This window comes from Pimephales promelas, chromosome 5 (genome assembly GCF_988280905.1).
Source record: "Pimephales promelas chromosome 5, fPimPro1.hap1.1, whole genome shotgun sequence".
Classification (NCBI taxonomy): Eukaryota; Metazoa; Chordata; class Actinopteri; order Cypriniformes; family Leuciscidae; genus Pimephales; species Pimephales promelas.
Genome location: NC_142773.1, coordinates 37,830,498 through 37,845,145, shown reverse-complemented (window position 1 = coordinate 37,845,145; position 14,648 = coordinate 37,830,498). Strand labels below are relative to the sequence as shown.

The 14,648-nt window shown below is 36.4% G+C and overlaps 1 protein-coding gene across 2 annotated transcripts in view; it reads left to right on the top strand.

Moving 5' to 3' along the window:
* per2 (period circadian clock 2) overlaps positions 1 to 14,648 on the top strand; it is a 34,311-nt gene that overhangs the window by 15,627 nt on the left and 4,036 nt on the right. Inside the window, exons 7-22 of one of the 2 annotated variants that reach the window (XM_039676764.2) lie at positions 856 to 907; positions 1,760 to 1,902; positions 3,010 to 3,088; positions 3,285 to 3,391; positions 3,881 to 4,031; positions 5,019 to 5,127; positions 5,441 to 5,581; positions 5,702 to 5,777; positions 6,946 to 7,111; positions 7,621 to 7,748; positions 8,616 to 8,801; positions 9,054 to 9,116; positions 9,362 to 9,619; positions 10,910 to 11,835; positions 13,096 to 13,273; positions 14,107 to 14,305. In XM_039676764.2, the coding sequence (XP_039532698.2) occupies positions 856 to 907; positions 1,760 to 1,902; positions 3,010 to 3,088; positions 3,285 to 3,391; positions 3,881 to 4,031; positions 5,019 to 5,127; positions 5,441 to 5,581; positions 5,702 to 5,777; positions 6,946 to 7,111; positions 7,621 to 7,748; positions 8,616 to 8,801; positions 9,054 to 9,116; positions 9,362 to 9,619; positions 10,910 to 11,835; positions 13,096 to 13,273; positions 14,107 to 14,305 (2,962 nt within the window). The remainder of the gene's footprint in view (positions 1 to 855; positions 908 to 1,759; positions 1,903 to 3,009; positions 3,089 to 3,284; positions 3,392 to 3,880; positions 4,032 to 5,018; positions 5,128 to 5,440; positions 5,582 to 5,701; positions 5,778 to 6,945; positions 7,112 to 7,620; positions 7,749 to 8,615; positions 8,802 to 9,053; positions 9,117 to 9,361; positions 9,620 to 10,909; positions 11,836 to 13,095; positions 13,274 to 14,106; positions 14,306 to 14,648) is intronic. The other variant, XM_039676765.2, reaches the window with a different exon arrangement.

Genomic DNA, 14,648 nt, shown 5'->3' with positions numbered 1-14,648 from the left:
TGGCCAATCAGAAGCCTAACAAAAAGTTCCGGTAGGAGCATAACGGCGCAGCGCTGGTGCACACTGGCAGGGGTTTTCAAAAATATTCAGTTTAAGTATGCTGATATGGCGTTTCTGTGTGGACGAATGGCCGAACCGCGTAAAAAAACTTGTCCGTGTTCGTGCGGACAAAGCCTTAGGCTTCTTTAAAAACTCAAACCAATCAATCTGAACTCGGTTGTCAAATAGACTTGGTCCACACCGAAGGCCTTAAATGCATAGTTCACACAAATATGAAAATGCTGTCATTATTTACTCACCCTTCTGTTGTTCCAAACCTGAATTAGTTTCTTTCTTCCATTGAACACAAAAGAAGATATTTAGTTGACGTCAGCCATTTATTTCCATTCTAGGGAAAATAAAAATACTTTGGTCAATGGCTACCTTCTGATTACCAACATTGGATAAAATATCTTCTTTTGTGTTCAACAGAAGAAAGAAACTCATTCAGGTTTGGATGTAACAATGCTGTATCAGTAAATGATGACAGAAATTTCATTTTTGACGTATCCCTTTAATTTGTCCCATTTTCCACACTGTGAATACAGTAGTCTTCTGATGTGCCAAGGAAATTCTAGGAATTACTTTAATAAACGTTCAAATTGAATTAGCAATAGGCTCAAAATAGGCTTAAAAGACATTCTGTTTATTATTCATTAACAAAACCAGTGTTAATTGATGAGGCTTCTTTGTTGTTTAATGCATTATGCGACAACCGGTATTAGCTTAATCTGGTCCTCTCTGAAAGGAAACACCCTGTTAAATTAAACATGAACTCATCTCGCTCTTGTTTTTCCCTTGTTTTTCCCATTAAAGAGTCGTCACCGGCAGACTGCATGCAGGAGAAATCCTTCTTCTGTCGTATTAGGTGAGTTAGGTGTATGTGTGTGTGTTGGAGTGTTAGAACTAAATCTATACTGACTGCATCCCATACACCATCTGCTCAGCATGATTTTATTCATAGATGTTCCTTATTAATTAACTCTGGACTGGTCAACTTTTGTCCCTGGAAATAGAAAGATTTGATTAATGCGTTTGGCATTACCATGGAAAACATGCATGAACACAACTTTTAAGCAAAGCAGTGCAGTCAGTTACTGATGAAACATTGAACTGAGCACTTGAGTGGTAAAACAGGATTTAATTTAGTTTTTACTAATAGATTATTAAAATCTAAAGTTGTATTTGTTTATATACATTATTTTATTTACCTGAGCTAACATGAATTAACAATGAACAGTTGTGTTATTATTGACTAACGCTATTGCATTTGCTAACATTAACGATTAGGACCTTATTTTAGGGTGTCACCAGGATTTCTGTAACTTTACAATTCTTTCTTCACCCCTACCTGAAAAACCTGCAACTTTTTTGTGCAGACCAGATCCTAAACAATTTGCAATTTTTTTAAAAAAAAAATATATATATAGTAAAACATGTCAAAATATTTGTCATAAAAGTCTTTTTTGTTTTGTATCTTTAGGGTGTAAATGCAAAGTCTTAAAGAACCATAAGAATCAAACTACAAGTGTGAACATTTGACTTAAAGGATTTATACTTAAATACTTGAAATTAGTTTTCTAGACACATAAAATGTGCCTACATAGGAGTTGCTTTACAAAAAAATATTAAAAAAATAAAATAAAGGTTTTTGAATAATCCAATGTTTATTACAGGTTTTTATTGAATGTGTGTGTAACTCTCTTGTTCTCTTCTCTAGTGGTGGTAAAGAGTGTGAAGGAGATCTTCAGTACTATCCCTTCAGAATGACTCCTTATCTGATGAAGGTCCAAGATACAGAGCACTCTGAAGACCAGTTCTGCTGCCTCCTGCTGGCCGAGAGAGTGCACTCCGGCTACGAAGGTACGAATAGTGATGCATTTTTATTCATACATTATACTGTACGTGCAGGCTTACAATCTAAAAATTAAGCAAATTTATTAATTTGTATTTATTGTAAAAATTAAGTTTAGGGACAGTTTTTTGAAAGAGGTTTTTTATGCTCACCAAGGCGTTGTTTAGAAGAGAGAAGAGAAAAACTTTATTTTTCATCGTAGTTATACAATGAAATTTGTTTGGTAACTCACAGAGGACAGCAGCCATAAAAGACATAACACACATGACATTATAAATGTAATAAAAGTATAAAATAAAAGAATAAATAATAATAATAGTTAAAAAGACACTCAGTAAATATGATAATTTAGTGCCAATATTAATGTCCAATAAGAATGTTTTTTGCATTAGCAGCAGACATGAGAGAGGGAAAAGTCTGACAATTTTTTTTATTTGACACGGTAAATATTGTAGCAGTTTCGAATATCTGTTTTGTGAATATTAGTTTTAAAATGCAATTTATACCATTTAATTTCAGTATTTTTCTGAATTTTCAGTATTTCCTTCAGAAATCATTCTAATATGCTGATTTGCCGTTCAAGAAACATTTCTTATTATTATCAATGATGAAAAACAATTGTGCTGCTTAATATATTTTTGTGGAAACCATGATTGCTATTTGATTCTAGTAAAATATAATAGTAAAAAAAACAGCACTTATTTTAAAATGTAAATTTTTTGTAACATTCTAAGCAACTTAACTGCCACTTTTGATCAGTTCATTCTTGTTGAATAAAAGTATTCATTTCTTTAAAAAAATAAAATAAGAAAAATATTAGACCCAAAAGTTTTGAATGGTAGGGTATAATCAAATAGATTCAATGTGGTTCTGCATTTCTACGTCAGTTGAAAAATACCATCAGCTTCTTATGATTAATGACACTCAGCCATCTGGGCTTGATCTCATCATATACCATAGAGTAGACAGTTTTGTTAACTTCTTGGTGTATATTTAACTTCTTTCCAAAAAGGTCGACTGTTGTTGAACTACTTAAAATTCTGATTAGCTTTTAAATTGGCAAGTCACAGTTTTAAAGTATCTTTCTTACTTAAAAAACTTTGTTTATTCCATAGCTCCCAGGATCCCCACAGACAAACGAATCTTCACCACAACACACACACCCAGCTGTGTGTTTCAGGATGTGGATGAGAGGTACGGGTGTTAATGCTTCACTGTTGTTGACGAACTAGATGAAGATTAGCTGGAAATTTTAAGCACGGGGTGTTTCATGCGACAGATGTGCCTGCACACCTGCTTTTTTCCGTTTCTCCTAATCATGAATAAAAGGCAAAAACTGTTGTTGCGCTAATCTAATCAGAATTGATTATGTGTTGTTTTTTTCCTTTAGGGCTGTTCCATTACTAGGATATCTTCCACAGGATTTGATTGGCACACCGGTCCTTCTGCACCTGCATCCCAGTGATCGACCAGCCATGCTCGGCATCCACAGGAAGAGTGAGTGCTATTTTTGACCGAAAAACGTGATATATTTTTTACAACAAGAAAAGGCAGAGACAGAGTTTTAAGTCATGAAACCACCAAAGTGAAAGTGATATTATTGTAAGGAACTTTTATATTATGGATCCATTTGTTTTTTTGGGAAAGTGGGTTTTAAAGGTACACTATGTAACTTTTGGGGTACATGCGGTTAATAAACAAAACTGCATGCGTCGTTGTAGGCGGAGCTACCTCTCTCTGTTGACGTGTATGACGAGTCAAGCAAGTACTGGGCTACTTTGCTTTGGTTTTCATTCCACCCGGTCTAAAATAGTCCGAAAATAAACACTTATTATAGGCGTATCGTAGTAATTCAGGATAAGACAAAACACCGTTGGGAAGATGGATTCATGATGCACTTGCTCATTATATAAATGTTGTAAATTTTGAATAATAAAAGTCACAGAGTGTACCTTTTTAAATACTTTTTTTTTTTTGTCTCATCAGTCCTGCAGTATGCGGGCCAGCCGTTCGATCACGCGATCCGCTTCTGTGCTCGTAATGGAGAGTACATCACCATTGACACCAGCTGGTCTAGCTTTGTCAATCCCTGGAGCCGCAAAATGTCCTTCATCATCGGCAGACACAAAGTTCGCATGTGAGTGCACAGGGTGAATAGGGGAATGTGTACCAGGATAAGCTGAAGATTTATTCAAATATGTAATGCTTAGGGTTAGGGTAACCCTAACCTTAACCCTAGCCCCATTCAAGGTAACATAATATTGTATCACTTTCCTCAGAAAATGTGCAAATCCAGTTGCAATTGAAGATATACATATACTACTGTTCAAAAGTGTGGTTTGTTAGATTTTTTGGGGGGAAAGAAATATATTTTAATCCAGCAAGGATGCATTAAATTGATTTAAAAGTAACAGTAAAGACACTTATAAGGTTACAAAAGAATAAATGCTGTTTGTTTGCAGCTGTTTGCATCACAACTGTTTTTAACATTGATAATAATAAGACATGCTTCTTGAGCAGCAAATCAGGATTTTAGAATGATTTCTTGAGGATCATGTGACACTGAGTAATGATGCTGAAAATACAGCTCTAAAATCACACTAATAGTGTAAAATATATTGGTAACACTTTACAATAAGGTTCATTAGTTAACATTAGTTAACAACATGTACAATATGTGAACAATACTTCAGCATTTATTAATCTTAGTTAATATTAATTCCAACATTTACTAATACGTTATTAAAATCAAAGGTTGTATTAGTTAACATTAGTTAATGGACTGTAAACTAACATGAAGGCACAATGAACAGCTGTATTTGTATTAACTAACATTAACAAAGATTAATAAACACTGTAACTAATGCATTGCTCATCGTTAGTTCATGTTAGTTAATGCATTTACTAATGTTAACTAATGAACCTTATTGTAAAGTGTTACCAATATATTTAAGTTAAGTTAATAATATTTCACAATATTACTGTTTTTACTATATTTTTTATCGAATAAATGCAGCTTTGGTTGAGCCTAAGATACTTTTTTTCAAAAAACATAAAAAAAATATTACCGACCCCCAAGCTTTTGAACAGAAGTGTAACTGTGATTTTTCTTCCATACTACCAGGGGTCCAGTAAATGAAGATGTGTTTGCAGCTCCGACCACAGCTGAGGGCAAATCCATAGACTCGGATATCCAGGAAATCACTGAGCAAATTCACCGACTCCTGGTGCAGGTGCGGAAACTCATTCACAGTTGAAAGATGCAGTTTAAAGGATTCAGTTGAAATAAGAGGGTTTTGACATTCTTCCACATAAAAGGCAGTGGAATAGACCGTTTTACAGACTGGGAAACAAAGATATGCATGTTTCTGCATGAGTTCCTCAGTCATTTAGTGTATGATGCCCATTTTTTCTTCGTAACTATCTACAAAGTCGACAAGTTTATGATGCCCAGTGTTTTAAAATCTCCTTGTGTTGTGTATTGTGTAGCCTTTAGAATGAGAGAAATGAAAGTCACCGGTTAAATCTGTTTTTTGTGTGTTGTAGCCGGTTCACAACAACAGCTCTAGTGGCTTTGGGAGTCTGGGCAGTAACGATCACCTGATGAGTGTGGCGTCATCTAGTGACAGTAACGGTAACGGAACACGCCAGCGGCAAGAGGAAGAGGATGGCAAGAGAGCCAAACCGGTGAGTCACATGAGGAATTCTAGAGAAGTGGTCCCTAAAAATGGGAGTCAAATGTATTTAGCCAAAGCCAAAAGGGGCTCTGGTGGATTGATTTATGTTTGTATGCGTGTGTTTTCTCAGAGGAGCTTTCAGGAGATCTGCAAAGGAGTTCACATGCAGAAAAATCAAGAGCAGCAGATGAAGAAGAGCCCTACAAGTATGTGCCAATGTCCACCACCGTCTGTCATCAAAGTCTGTGTATCTTTTTGTGTGCAACAGAAATGTGTCTGAAGACTATGGCTTGCATGATATGGTATCAAAAAATTATAGTTAGATTAAAACAAGTATTGCAATTGTGATTTGAATTGCGAACAAACATGCGTCAGATCACATTGAAACATGGTCATGTATTTTAAAACCCCTTTTCCTCTAAAAAGAATCACATTTTCAGTGAGTAAACTATGAAATAATGTACTTTACCATACCAATAACAATAAATTATACAACTAATCAATCCCTAATTGTAACCCTAACCCTTTATTAAGTACAAGTTGTTAATATTACCAAGTACTTAAATGCATAATTACACTGTAAAGTATGCAGGACACCTAAAAAAAAGTGTTACAATTAAAAATTACTATTATTTAATTGTATTATTATTACTGAATAAATATATTAAACAAATTAAGAAATATTACAATTACAATATTTCACTATAAAATAAAAAAAACAATAAAGAATTAAATAAAAGGTATTAAAGCATTGAAGAAAAATTATTTACAGTACAACTGTAAAATTACAATATTGATATTTATAGCAGTCTTAGTGATTTTAACTTGAATATAATATAATATGTTATGATGTTTTAATTTATTTTCTATATTATTTACTTACATCGTTTAAAATACTGTACCATTCAAAATTCTGAGGTCTGTAATATATTAAAGAAATTAATACTTTAATTCACCAAGCATGCATTTTTATTTTATTTAAATGCTGTTCTTTTGAACTTTTCTATTAATTAAACAATCCTGAAAAGACGTGTATCACGTGTCCACAAAAATATTAAGTAATTATGCTGAAAATACAGCTTTGCAACAACAGGAATAAATTACATTTTCAAATATATTCAAATAGAAAAAAGTTATTTTAAATTCTAATTTTAATCATTTTAATTTTTCTCATTTTAATCCATTAAAATTATTTAAACTGTGTTTTGATCAAATAAATGCAGCATTGGTGAGCACAAGAGATTCTTTATAATATAATATTTCTTTTTAATTAAATTGCAATCGTTAATAATCACACTAGGCCATAAAGCAATTCTGATTTGAATTAGACTAATTGTGGAGCCCTTTCTGAAAACCCTACATTATTTCCTGCAGAGGTTCAACAGAAAAGTCCAGTGGTTCGACCCAAAGACTCCGCGTGTCTCGCCACCGGGAAAGAGTCTCCTGAGAAGCAGCGTGCCACTGTCCAAGAGGAGCTGGCCTTCAAAGACCAGACCATCTACTCCTATCAGCAGATTAGCTGCCTCGACAGCGTAATCAGGTACAACGGCGTAAAGTCATGGTCTCGACAAATTCAATCGACGTATTTATCCTGTGGTGCAAAGGGAGAATGAGCAACTGAATTAAGCATCCTATGAAGGATAATGAGAATATGTTTTTTTATGAGATGGCAGAGAACATTAAGTTTTGCAGGATGTGGAATCTCATATAGCCCAACAATTATGGACAGTAACACAAAATCACGTCACGCTCTGTTTTAATGCATTTGGCTATGTTGTATTTTATATCGTTAAAACAATTCCCTCATAAAGATTGAAGTCAAATATTTACTGCCAGCCTCCTGTAGGGTTATCAAAGACCTTTATTATCAATGAGGGATTTCCAAGAGATTGGAGCAAAAGTAATAGGATGGTGTTGTACACGTAAACCATGATAAACATTATTTTGATACAAAACTGTGTTTTAAAGACGAAACAGAGCGGATCAGACATGGTTTTATTTTACATTCATCCTGGTTTGTCATTTTTAAACCTTCGATTATGTCCTCAGATATTTGGAGAGCTGTAACGTGCCTGTCACAGTGAAGAGAAAGTGCCTATCGTCCTCAAACACAACCTCCTCAAACTCAGACGAGGACAAGCAGAGAGGAGTCGACAGCTCCATGCAAGTGTCTGAAGGTAATGGAAAGGTCCAGTTTGCGTGACTGAATTTGTTATATGTTATACCATCACAGTTATTAATTCATAAACACAATTTTGACCATCACACAAAACCAAATGCTAAAAAAGCGTTTGCTAATAATTTGCTCACCCCCATGTCATCCAAGATATCCATGTCATTCTTTCTTCAGTCAAATAGAAATTAAGGTTTTTGATGAAAACATTCCAGGATTTTTCTCCATATAATGGACTTTAATGGGAACCAAACGGTTCACGGTCCAAAAGACACTTTCATTGCAAACTGCAAACTGTTAAAAGGGCATTAAACGAATCCAGACGATGAATAAGGGTCTTATCAAGCGAAACGATCGCTCATTTAAAAAAACAACAACTAAATTTAAGTTTTATAAGCTCAAATGGTCACCTTGCTCGAATAGGAGAGTCACGAACGTGCATCACAGAACAGAGCAAGGCGACCATTTGAGCTTATAAAACTTTTTTTTTTTAAATGAGCGATCGTTTCGCTTGACAAGACCCTTATTCATCGTCTGAAATCGTTAAAAGCCCTTTGAACAGTTTGCACTGAAACTGTCTTTTGGACCTTGAACCGTTTGGTTCCCATTGAAGTCCATTATATGGAGAAAAATCCTGGAATGTTTTCATCAAAAACCTTAATTTCTTTTCGACTGAAGAATGAATGACATGGACATCTTGGTTGACATGGGGGTGAGTAAAAATTTTTTAAAGTGACCTACTCCTTTAAAAACTGTATAACTGTATATAAAATGCATTATCAGGCCATCTTTGGTGTTAATCCTGTATATACAACAGTTCTGTTTGAGGGTTGTTGAGTGACCACTAATCTTTTCTTTTCTCTGTAATCAGCGACAGGCCATCTAAAGGACCAATCAGGCCTTTCATCATTAGATGTATCTAAGAAGCCTCCAGGCTCTGGTGTAGTGACTCCATCCCTGACCCCTCTCCCGCTGCCCAGAAAACCTGAAAGCGTTGTGTCCATTACCAGCCAGTGCAGCTACAGCAGCACAATTGTACACGTGGGAGACAAGAAAGGTAAACTGATTTATTCCTGTCTGGCCTGTTTGTCTGTCTCTGTCTCTGTCTGTCTGGCCTGTCTGTCTTCCCTGTCTATTTGTGTAAATAATGTTTCTATTCCAAAACCTAGTGGGCTGCCTCAGTCTGCTGTTTACGTAGGAAATTCCCTATGTGCTGCCTATGCAGCTCACTAGGTTTTGGATACGTTTATCTGTATTAGAGCTGTGTATGTTTTCTCTGTTCCTTGGTAAAACACCTTTTTTGTTTTAGTCGTATCCTCAACAAGACACATCTCTGCAAAGCAGGAATTCTCTTCCAAACTTCACTTGCAAAGTTAGTAAAATCTTACCATGGGGACAAAAAAATTCATTGGAAAGACTTTTGATTGAATTGATGAGTAAATCAGCCATGCAGGACTCCACAAATTGGAGCATCCTACTTGCATTTTCCCCATGTTCCCATCCCATCATGCATGAGATGCACTTGAGAAATCTCGTAAACAAGTGCTGGCCGTGTCACCTGTAAGAGAACACTGCACTCATTGTCGAGTTAAACGTCTTTTTTTTTGTTCTTTGTAGAGGTCATTGAAGACGTCCCCAGCGCTGAAGGCACCGAAGGTCAGGTTCTCGCTGTCCCCCCGGCCGCACTCTCGCCCCATAATCCAGAGCGAGAGGCTTACAGGAAACTGGGGCTGACCAAGCAGGTTCTGGCGGCACACACCCAGAAGGAAGAGCAGATGTTCCTCAGCCGCTTCAGAGAGCTGCGAGGTGTGCATGCTTTTAAAGCCGACTGCTCCCTCTATCTGGAGAGACAGAAAGGACAAGCTACATCTGAGGGTAAGGACGGATTTAAGTCTTAACCCTTGTGCATCCTTATGGACTTTTTTGTCCTTTTCAGTTTTGTTTTTTTTGATCACTTTGCCTGTGTTAAAGCTAATGGCAAAAAAAAATTGGCACAGGTGTGTATTTTTATTGGAATTTTACTATTTCACCGTCATTTTCTTAAAAAAATATTTTTTGCATTAGGTCTCAGCACCTTTTGGACAAAAATGTCCCCATTGAAACCCATTGAAACTGACATTTTTAATCCCCGGTTCAGTTAACTATAAAATTATGCAATCTTTGTTAAGAGGCTTTCATTCTGATGGCAAGGCTTCAAAATTTTATTTTCTACAATTTTTTATCAGATGGTGCCATTTTTTTTTTTTTAAGTTTGGCCTATAAAACAAATATCGCTTTATTCCGGTTTTCTGCTTCGGCATACTATAGAGCCAACTGGATAAATTATGCAACAATATTTGTTTGGGTATGTATGGAGTGTGGTTAGTATGTGTGTTATAAAAAATATGTGTGTGTTTGTAATACTGAGAAAGAAAAACTGCAAAAAACAAATCCAATCACTGTGAGCACCAGCGGGGTTTTGCTGGCACCCAATGGGGAAAATGTGTTACTACGCCCAAACAAACTGTTACCGAAAGCTCATTTTTTGAGATATCATCTTCAAATTTGGAACACAACCTATTTAGATTTATGGCTTTGATTTTATTGCAGTTTTGAGTTCAACCTGATTTATAAAATATATATTTTATGTAAAATATTTTTTATAAATAATTTTCATAAACTTATACCTATATAACTGTGTATAATTATATTATATATATATATATAAATACACACACATAAATGTATATTTAAGAAAAAAATATTATTTATATATACAATATTTAAATTTATATATAACATAAATTATATATAAATCTAAATAAATACAGTCTATACATGAAAATATTTCTTAAATATATACATGCATGTGTGTGTATTTATATATATATATATATATATATATATATATAAAATAATTATACACAGTGCACCCACATATATTATGTAAACACAAACTTTTATTTTGGATGTGATTAATCGTTTGACAGCCAAAAAAAAATAAATAAAATCCCAGTTATTTTATCAGACAAAATTGCATTTAGATATTTCCCCAAATATTGTATACCTGGAGAGAGTTTTGTTCCTTACTACATGTAGGTCTTCCTTACAACTTGACTGTCAAGCAAAACAAATCAAGTCAAAATGTATTTTAAGTCAATAACAGCTTCTCATCTTTCTCTCCAGCTGTTCCTGCTGCTCGCTCATGTAAGCACGTTAGTCGTGGCGCACAGGAAACCGCCGGAACCCGCCGGGGTCGCAACAAGAAGACCAAGTCCAAGCGGATCAAGCCTAATGAGTCCTCCGACAGCACTCCTTCAGGCCATCGGATGACTCCCAGACCTCAGTTACAGGGCCTCAACCAGACCTCCTGGTCTCCCTCGGAGACATCCCAATCCACCTTCCCCATCGCCTATCCCGCTGTGATGCCCGCGTACCCACTGCAGATGTACCCGGGAGCCGGCGGCATGCAGCCCAGGGTGGAGGCTCAGATGCCAGGCTTCAGGGAGAGTCAGTGCAGCCAGGATCCATGCATCCCGATGCAGCCCATCCAGACGCCGTACTCGGCTTCTCTGGTCACGCCCATGGTGGCGCTTGTACTGCCCAATTACATGTTCCCACAGATGGGCAACCCTCCACAGCAGCCATTCTACCCGAAGGAGGGAAGTTTCCCAGTGCAGCCTTCCTTTCAACCTCAGCCTAGTTTCACCACACAGGCACCATTCCCTCCGCAGTCGAACTTTAGCATACAGACCCAGTTCACCTCCCAGAACCCCTTTACCTCACAGCCTCCGTTTCAGCCGCAGCCATTCCAGTTCGCCAGCCCCAAGGAACCCACCAAACCATCCGAGCCTGAGCTGAGGGAGGAGCTGTTGCGAAGCCCCACTCCACAGTCTGTCGGAGGAAGTGGCCCGCCGTCGCCGCCTCTGTTCCAGTCGCGCTGCAGCTCGCCGTTACAGCTCAACCTGCTGCAGTTAGAGGAGACCCAACAACGCTGTCCCGAGAGGCAGGAGAGCACGGCGCCATCTGTTGTGCATCAGGGGAACTACAGCAGTGGTGTGGAGAGGGCAGGGAGCGCAACCGGACAAACCAAAACTAAGGATGTTCCACAGGTTGGGACTCTTTTTCTCACTTTCTTTGACTTACAAGTACCATTATATTACATGGTTACATGAGAATACCATGGTGGTCTTTGTGGTTTAAATGATTTTCTTACTCTCACTTCTCACTGTGTCTTTCATCCAAACAACTTTGGATTGACCAACAGGGGGCAGTGTTTACAAGTTTTTTAAGCAAGACCATCTAAAATTAAGCTTTGCATTCTTCTTGCATCATGTTGCGAATACAGTAGGCTTTAAGCATGCTAAATTATTGCATAAATTATTATTATTATTATTGTAAAATTATCGCTATACGTTTAATATTATCGGCTATAATCGCATCCAAAATAAAAGCTTGTGTTTACATAATATATGTGCGTGTGCTGTGTATAATAATTTTGTATACGTAAATACTTATGCATGCATGCATATATTTAAGAATTATTTGCACGTAAAAACTGTATATATAAAGACATAATCTATATTATATATCAATAAAAATATTTTATATATGAATAACACATTTTTTTAAATATATACACGCATGTGTGTGTATACAAAATAATTATACACAGCACACACAAATATATTATGTAAACACAATCTTTTATTTTGGATGCGATTAATCACAATTAATCTTTGCACAACCCTAAAAATTATTATAAAATTTAAAAAAAAATAATTATGCAATCTGCTTCACTTTCCGTAATGCAATAATCCATGCAGCTTAAAGTTTGTATCCTTCACATTAGCCTATTTAGGAACAGTGTATGATGTCACACCCAAGTGATCCTGTATTGAAAATAAATACATTCATAATTATTTAATAATAAATTAAAATACACTATCTCGACTTTCTTGTATTCCTGCGAGAAGAAAAGTGTTGTCTTCACATTGAGCCCAGGGGTCATTCTTGGACATTTAGATCCACAAGTATATAATTTCTGTATACAACTGATTAGTAAATTGGCAATTGGCTATTAAGTTCCACATTTGACGCAAGGCTGCTCTTCAGTTTCCGGTTGGGGAGATTTAAAGCACAGGAAAACCAAGGAAAACGGGGATCCTTAGACCTTCACCGGAAATACCGCCATGCATAGAGCCCATTAAACAACTATGCAGTTATAATTCTGAATGTGTGAATTGGGAAGAGATGCTATGTTGCATTTACTTGTTTAAATGTGCATTTAATGCATTTAGCAAACTTTAGATGCTTCACATAAATCTGTAAATAATTGTTAATGTTATAGTCTGTTTTTGTTGTTTTTCAAGGATGAAGGGTCACCTTACGATGGTCAACATAGCGATGAGTTCTCATCATCTAGTGACCTGCAGGACCTTCTCCCAGAGGACTCGCGCTCCGGCACCAGCTCCGCCACCTCAGGTTCCATGCGCTCTGGGTCTAACGGCTGTGGAACGTCTGCCAGTGGCGGATCTGCCAGCAGAACTGGTGAGAACGGGTGTTTAGGATCTGATTTGACACTTGTGTAGCGTTAATCACTGATCTGAAGTGTCCTTAGTGTCCATAGTGACGGTTGTCACTATGCCATATCAAAGAAATGTAATGACTTTTAATGCTGTAGCAAAAACTAATATGCTATTGAACACACTTCTTGATATTCACTGCTGTTCAAAAGTTTGGGGTCAGTAAGGTTCATTTATTCAGCAAGGATTTATTAAATTGATCAAAAGTGACTGTAAAGACATTTATAATATTGTATACCAAAAATTGTAAAAAGTTATATTGCAAGTAAGTGCTGTTCTTTTGAAAGAAGAATCCTAAACAAACTGTCACAGTTTCTGCAAAATATGAACTGTTAACAGTGATAATAATAAGAAATAAATAGTACCAAATCATATTATTAGAATTTATCATTCTGAAAGATCACACTGAAGATTTCAGATTTGCTGTCACATGAATAAACTGTTCAAAAATACATTTTAAAATATATTATAATTTAAGTTATAATAATATTTCACAGTATTACTGTTTTTACTGTTTTTTTTCTTCATATAAGAGACTTTAACGAAAAACATAAAAAATCAATGCAATATTATGTTTTTTTGACAACTTTATAAACAAGAACCCGAAAGGAACCCTTAAAAAGGAAGAATCTCACATTTTAAGCCAACGATAATGAAAACGTACCAAAAAGGTTTCCCCCTTCCTCGGAAATATTACTATATTTGGTTTCTTCAACTACAGACTTGCCATTAAAATAGTGCTTTTCAAAAGGTAGTCTTCTCTCACCACCCCTTTCTGCTGTTTTTTTTCTTTCTCAGGAAGCAACAACAGTAGTAACTACTTCGGCAGTGTGGATTCCTCCCAGAAATCCCATAAGGCCAAGGGGCAAGGCTCTATTTTGCGCTCTGGGGTGCTGGATGGCAAGGAGAAACTGAAGTATGTACTGCAGGACCCACCGTGGCTGCTCATGGCTAACGCAGATGAAGATGTTATGATGTCATACCAGTTACCTTCTCGGTGAGTGGGTGTAAAAGGGAGAAATAGACACACACACACACACGTTTCACCACTACCAGTAATGCTCACTTACCAGTAACTTCTCCACCCTCTGGCTTCCTACAATTTATCTTTAGACCTTTAAGGCTTATACTCACAGAGCGCTTGGTATTTTAATGTTCTTTTTCATGCTTCGCTTAGAGATAAAAAAAAAGAAGTTTGAAATATCTTTTCAGTGTATAGAGACAGAGGGAGGGACACGCGTCATAATCTGAAAACCACACCCACCAGGGGGAAAACTATCCAACTGTCATTGACTTTGCATTGCGAGAAGCTGCCTCCTTGTCATTTCTGACTTATAACA